We start from the raw sequence: 6,504 nt of genomic DNA, 5'->3' as shown, positions 1-6,504 counted from the left end.
TTTTTTAATCTGCACTCAGCTCAGATCCTACAGCCTTCTTAAGAATTGTGTCAGCATTTCCTGGGATGTATCCTGTTACTGAACAGCAGAACAAAGACGTCGACAACAAGTGTTTGAGTCACCTGTTGGTCATGTCAGCGAGCTAGTTACCCCACGAATCGGATTCCCCGAGAATTCTACTTTCGTTTAGGCATGTCATTATAATAATTAAAAAAATGTCAATGTAAAATAACTTATACTGTATATATGTTGCAGGTTTTCAGGTATAACGTTCGGTGTATGGACAGGTGTGATCCAGGTTTGCCCAGAACTTTGGACGGTCTAATCCTTCTTTGACGAGCGAATGAAGAAACAAAACTTACCAACATCGGGTTCGTTATTCAGATAATGTTCGATAATTCCAACAAAACTATAAGATCTTTAGACTCTCTCCCAACAACAGTTTCAGCTATATTTTTATTAAATGAGTTAGAGTGTATTTGGTCACATTATTGTAATTATTAATATACATCCTTATGAATCGCGAGACTTTATTATTAAATAAATGTCGATATCAACTAATTTATACAGTTTTTTTGTGCGTTGTTTCAGGTGTAAGGTTCCAGGTATGTACAGGGCACAGACAGGAAGACACCTCTGATGCAGGTAAGTTCTGAATCGTGAAGTTCCTTTCTGAGTTGATATGTAATGGGGTTTAACGTTGCATTGAAGAATATTGTACTTTTATAGAGACGTGCCTCAACGCGCGCGCGTGTGTGTGTGTGTGCTTATACTAGTTTGGACATTAAGCTGAAGTAATATCGACGTTCTGATCTCTTTAAATATGGTGAGTTCGGTTGATACTTTCCACTGATTTACACACCAGAAATAAAAATAAACCAGACCAGTGAAACCGACTCATCTTTTCATATTTAGACCTATACATCGAAATTAAGACAGACAATAAGACATACACAAAGCTGCATGACAAGAGGGGTGTTTCACATTTCCAGCAGTAACAACACACTGTCCCTTCATGTCGATAAATATTAAGGAAGCATTAGGCTTTGGTTTCCACATTTCACAAGTTTTGAGACCGAACTCAAAGGCTGGGACTGACAAAAGTGCATCCACAATACTGTATGACAAGAGGGACTAGTGCTAGTTAACTTAGCAAGTCAACTTTCCTGCAGCATGCTCTGTCTACGAAGATTTCAAACAGCGTCATACGACTCTTTCTCTGAAGTTGATCAGGAGTTCAGCTCTCACGCCTCGGTAAATGTTCAAACTGCTGAATAATGGAAATGTAGAGGACAGTTCCAAATTTGTCACATCACTGACACCAGTGTTGATACTTATTTTATTTTGTACAATAAATGCAGGTTCTCATATTTTTCCATGTGCACACTTGACTTGCCCTTTTCGCGAACCACCGCCCTGTGGTCTGGTGCAAGAGCGTCTGCCCGAGGACAGAATGTACGGGATTCGATAGCCGTCCGCGTCACTCCGAAATACATTAAAGATGGTACTTGTTATTCTGTCTGGCCCTCGGCATTAAGGGGGTCTTAAGTTGATAACAAGGACTTGTCGGCTCGAACTCAGTATACTGTGTCTGAGTGGGGTATTCCTGTTAAATTGCAGCATGGTATCTCCGTGGGCCAGCACTTTAAAATCGGCATCCGTCCGGATGAGTACAAGCATCCACATACACACACATACATGCACGTCGTTCTATAAGTGCAATAATTTTGGATGCAAAGTTAAACCCTATTTCACCTTACCTTCCCGCGAACACCAACTATCATCACTGAACTGTTAGTTTCTAATGTTTATTTACACATTTGTTTTGAATAGGATCTCCAAAAAGTGGGTTTGTTAAAATTTTATGTAACGTCGCATTGGCATTATTTCGGTCAAATAGCTACTCCCCAAAAAGGGAAAGTACGATCCAGATAGCGAAATGTGTAACACCTTACTACTTGTATGCACCACAGGCTCCTTCAAGTGTGAGCGATGAAAACGATGACAACAAATCTGATCCTACTGTGTGAGTATGGCTTCATTCCTTGCATCAAGATATTCTAGATGTCACATAAGTTAACATCTGGAACTTCTAACAATTGCGAATAAATTGATGTTAGCGTCATATCGACACGGGACATCTATCAAGTAGCGAATAGTACCGGGCATATCCGATACGAATGCAAGGACTACAGCCTTAGATGTCCGTGAAACAGTTCACAAGTCATACCTCCGGCCATACGGGCCAAAATTATGTCTGTAATACCGGTTCAACAACTTGAGAATATTGTTAACTTTTCAAATGCGTCTTTCAATGTTTTGTTCTTTGATGAATCCTGATGGAAGTGGTTAATCCTAAACTGAATAATAAATAAATGACTTAAAAATAAAAAATAAACTCAATTTAATCCAATGGTAACGATTGCATGATTTTATGTTCCAGTAGTTTTCATATGCCCTTCGTCTGCTTATTCCAACTGTCTGAGGGCCAGGGAAGAAACACCGTGCCCTGAATGTGTGTCGGGATGGTATGGAAGTCGCTGTGACAACAGATGTATTGGTTTTTGTGACAACGGTGGCTGTCACAGGGACTCAGGACAATGCCTGCAGTGCCAGGGTGGCTACTATACCTCCACCTGTACAACAAAGTGTCCCTTACACTGTAGGGAGAACGATGACGGGCATGCATACTGTGACCAAACGACGGGACATTGTTCACAATATTGTAAAGATGGTTGGTGGGGAGACAGGTGTGAGCGAGCCTGCAGTGAAGGATGTGTGGACAACTCCTGCTTCTCCTGGGATGGGTATTGTAACAAGGGCTGCCTCCAGGGTTGGACTGGTGACGGTTGTGGCACAAGGTGTCCAAGTGGCTGCCATCAAAATGCATGCGAGCAAGCTAAAAGAGGTAGATGTACCCAAGGGTGTCGCCTTGGCTTCCACGGCCATCACTGTGATCAGCCCTGTGATAGTCGCTGTAGGGAGCAGGACTGTGTTTACGACCACCACATAAAGTCTGCAGTCTGTAGACAGGGCTGTGTGGACGGATGGATGTCTCCTGACTGTCAAAGGAAGTGTTCTCGCAACTGTGAAGCATGTCTGCAAGAGTCAGGAAATTGTTTTCGATGTACGCAAGGCTACTGGGGAGTTCACTGCGCCAGTGTGTGTAGTTCCATGTGTTCTCACGGGACATGTGATATGGATGGAAAGTGCTTTGCATGTCAACCTGGTTACTTTGGCAAAACTTGTGAACGCCATTGTGGGACTGATTGTGCAAGGTGCGAAATGATGAATAAAGACGGGCGATGTGATGACGTTTGTGTCACACTTTGTTCAAACGATACAAATGGACTTCCCGGCCCTGGTTATGTTGTACCTACAGGTGAGTTTCTATGTCATTTGAAAGTTGTAGCGATCAAGGCTAAAGTTATCATTTAAACTCAAATGTTTTTGACCTTTTGTACAGCTACATACACGTGGTACATATCACGTGACCATCTACTTCATTAAAGTGAACACATCTTCATTCTATTAATTAGTGTTAGTCTGTTGAAGCTAGTCACATCCCAGGCCACAGTCAGTTATACTTCGATGTGATTTGCGATTATGTTATTCGGTTTTTTCTCAAGTAAGTGTTCACCAGTTGCACACCTCGCATGTTTCAGACAGAAAAGGCTCTACTTGTCTAAGGTGTCCTAGACTTCTTTGACAAAGGGTTTGAATCCCGATTTTCCCTGATTCTATTTCCACGTGCGGCAGCACCACACCTGGGTTTACTCGTTTTTTTAATTGAGGGGGCGATCACGTGTCGAGTAAGAAAGTTCCTACATGTTAGAATAGTGAAATTACTATCTTCATAGAGCTTTTAAAAATGATGGTAATTAGCCATGCTTTAGGAAATTTCGAACATTTGAGTCCAGCTCCATAAGAAAAGGTAATATTATACTGGAGAATTTCATTAGTGTTTCAAGAAATCATGGCTCATAACTTGATATATTACTCATAAGGGTAGACTGATGGTCTGTAACAAATTTCCGATATTTTCTCATTGATCTGATTGTTCAGTTGAAGAATAATGCTTAATTGTTGAGAAAATACATGACGTCATCGATTGTGCATGCCGTCACAAATTCATTACCTGACGTCATCTTCACAATAGCCTGCCTTCAGTGAGTATGGTTTTACGTCGCTTTAGCAATATTCCAGCAATATCACGGCGGGGGACACAAGAAATGGCCTTCACACATTGTGTCCATGTTGGGAATCGAACCCGGGTCTTCAGCGTGACGCTTTAAACACTTGGCATCCCCACCGCTCCTGCCTTCCTTGAATTTTATCAGTAGGGTTGACATTTTTTAAGGCTTACTCACTTTACATGTCTATGTTGTATGTGTCTGTTTGTTGTTGAACGCCACACATAGCAATATGCCAGATACATGACGGCGATCGGAAAATAAGTCTGGACCAGATAATCTAGAGATTGATATCATGAGAATTGATCCACACATCTGAGATACGATGACATGCATCAACTAAGTCAATTAGTCGCCTCTTTCGACGAGCTTTTTTTGAAGACCTATTATAACAGGGATCTTCACTGGTTATTTTTGGCTGGTAATATATGGAATAACCTCCCTGAAACTGATCATGCCTACCACGTGAATGAATACTCTTACGAAATAACATAGTCATAATGAAACTATAAGCATTTGCCAAAGATGTTCCATGGCAATATGAATTTCCCCATCAACAACTTCTTATTCTACCTCGCATCCAATAAAATGAAAAAGGTTTTTGCCATTTATCAAACTGAGATCCAACTTGACTATGATACTTAAACAGTGCATTTTTGTTTCAGATGAGAGGAATACATCAGGCCGTTGTGGAAATGGATTCCTGCAGCTTCCTGTCACACTTCTCCTCATGAACCTTTCATTCCATTTATTATGTAGATGAAATTGTGATGCATTAGAAATGCCCCCGTTAAGGTGGCATTGACCATCAGTAAAATATGTGTGTCGTGTGTTTCATCTGTTTGGTCGAACAAATTTCGAACTGCATGTACATGACGGACAAAAATAAGCCTGAACCATTCCATGCTGTCAATACCACATCGTCCTTTGTTGGAGATCAGATTGCGACAGATAACAGCAGCACATATTGAACTAGATATGATTGCACCCTACCGATAAGTGTTTACGCTTCCTTCGCAATAAGTCAAACCAGAAGTAGACATTACACTTAATAATTGAATAAATCTGATACAAACCAGTTAATCCTTCAGCAATAATATGTTCAGTTACCCTCTAAACATAATTCTCACCACTCCATCTTCACAGATGGATCCAAGGATGGCGCCAAAGGTGCAAGCGCCACCATCATTGGTTCAAAAACTATTTCTTCAAGCTTACCAGATACGGCTACATACTTACTGCTGAAGCTGAGGCTATTCAAACAGCCATGACACATATTCAGAAACAAACTACAAACTACAAATTCTTTGTAATGCCTTCAGACACTTAAGAATGTCAACTCGAATCATCCGCTAAGATCACTTTTCACCCTGAATTATCATCCTCTGTTATTGATTTGTAAACCTTGAGAATTTTGTAATACATTTGTTGATTGCACACCATTTGTTGTTTATTTGTTACTTTCACACTTACTTCTTTTCCATACAGATTTTTGGGCTGATATATTGACACGTAACAAAGCATAGAGTTCATCTTCTGCATAGCTCACCTATTGACTGTATACCTGGCGTGATATAATGTGATAGGACGTTCAGATAGATACATATGACATATAACCAAAAGGTAATGCAGTTCAACACCGTTGTGTCGAAATTGAACCAACCCACGTAAATATTTTGCGAAGCTTTGACACAACGAAAATCATGATTAAACAATGAATACACAGGGACCAAGTATCTCTTTCTACGAGACAACCACACGTTCGACACAACAAACGACGTTTGACTGTATATGAATTGACTGGGAGTCAAGATTAGCTGATCTGTTGGCCGCCGATGTCTGGCTCGCCCCCTTTACACGTGGTTGTTGGCCCAAGAACATTTGCAACAAGTCCTACACTGTGAATCATTCCATTCAAGTTTACCTTGGTAACTTACCAGACACAAGTGATGACAGTATTATTCTGAAATATGTGAAAGAATAGGTGTGACAGAGGACTATGTTGGCAATGGTATCATCCAGCTTGAATCGGGCACGGGCGGCACTGTCGTCTAAGGAGCCGCGATTCGCTATGCAGAGTTGCGTCCCTTTGGCACGCCAGAAACCTATGATTGTGGGTTAGAAATTATGTTTCTAGGTTTGTCAGCACCATGCCCGTGCTCATTGGTTTCCCCGAAGTAGTAAACGTCTTAGAGCTGCATCAGTTTGGGCTTTCCTCCCACATTAAACTGACACGCCGTGATATAACTGGAATACTGTTAAAAGCGGTGTTAAACCCAACTCACTCACTCACTCACTCACTCACTCACTC

At 41.1% G+C, this 6,504-nt stretch overlaps 1 protein-coding gene across 2 annotated transcripts; it reads left to right on the top strand.

The window, feature by feature from the left end:
- The first annotated feature begins 225 nt into the window (after positions 1–225).
- On the top strand, positions 226–5,630 carry LOC125383566 (scavenger receptor class F member 1-like). Of its 2 annotated transcripts, none has more exons than XM_048402005.1 (5): positions 226–371; positions 592–645; positions 1,974–2,026; positions 2,447–3,382; positions 4,859–5,630. In XM_048402005.1, the coding sequence occupies exons 3-5, from the start codon at positions 1,993–1,995 to the stop codon at positions 4,954–4,956; spliced, it is 1,068 nt and encodes a 355-aa protein (XP_048257962.1). In that variant the 5' UTR covers positions 226–371; positions 592–645; positions 1,974–1,992; the 3' UTR covers positions 4,957–5,630. The 2 variants fall into 2 exon arrangements, with proteins under 2 accessions (XP_048257962.1, XP_048257961.1); XM_048402004.1 differs by having other exon boundaries at positions 2,444–3,382.
- Positions 5,631–6,504: the final 874 nt, after the last annotated feature.

Source organism: Haliotis rufescens, unplaced genomic scaffold (genome assembly GCF_023055435.1).
Source record: "Haliotis rufescens isolate VD_foot unplaced genomic scaffold, xgHalRufe1.0.p SCAF_24, whole genome shotgun sequence".
NCBI classification, from domain to species: Eukaryota; Metazoa; Mollusca; class Gastropoda; order Lepetellida; family Haliotidae; genus Haliotis; species Haliotis rufescens.
This window is presented reverse-complemented; position numbering and strand designations above follow the sequence as displayed.

Excerpts from the sequence above, each read along its gene's own strand:
- LOC125383566 (XM_048402004.1), top strand. The coding sequence starts at position 1,993 with ATGAAAACGATGACAACAAATCTGATCCTACTGT. Across the intron at positions 2,027-2,443 it reads AACAAATCTGATCCTACTGT|TAGTTTTCATATGCCCTTCG; the intron begins GTGAGTATGGCT and ends TTTATGTTCCAG. Across the intron at positions 3,383-4,858 it reads TGGTTATGTTGTACCTACAG|ATGAGAGGAATACATCAGGC; the intron begins GTGAGTTTCTAT and ends TTTTTGTTTCAG.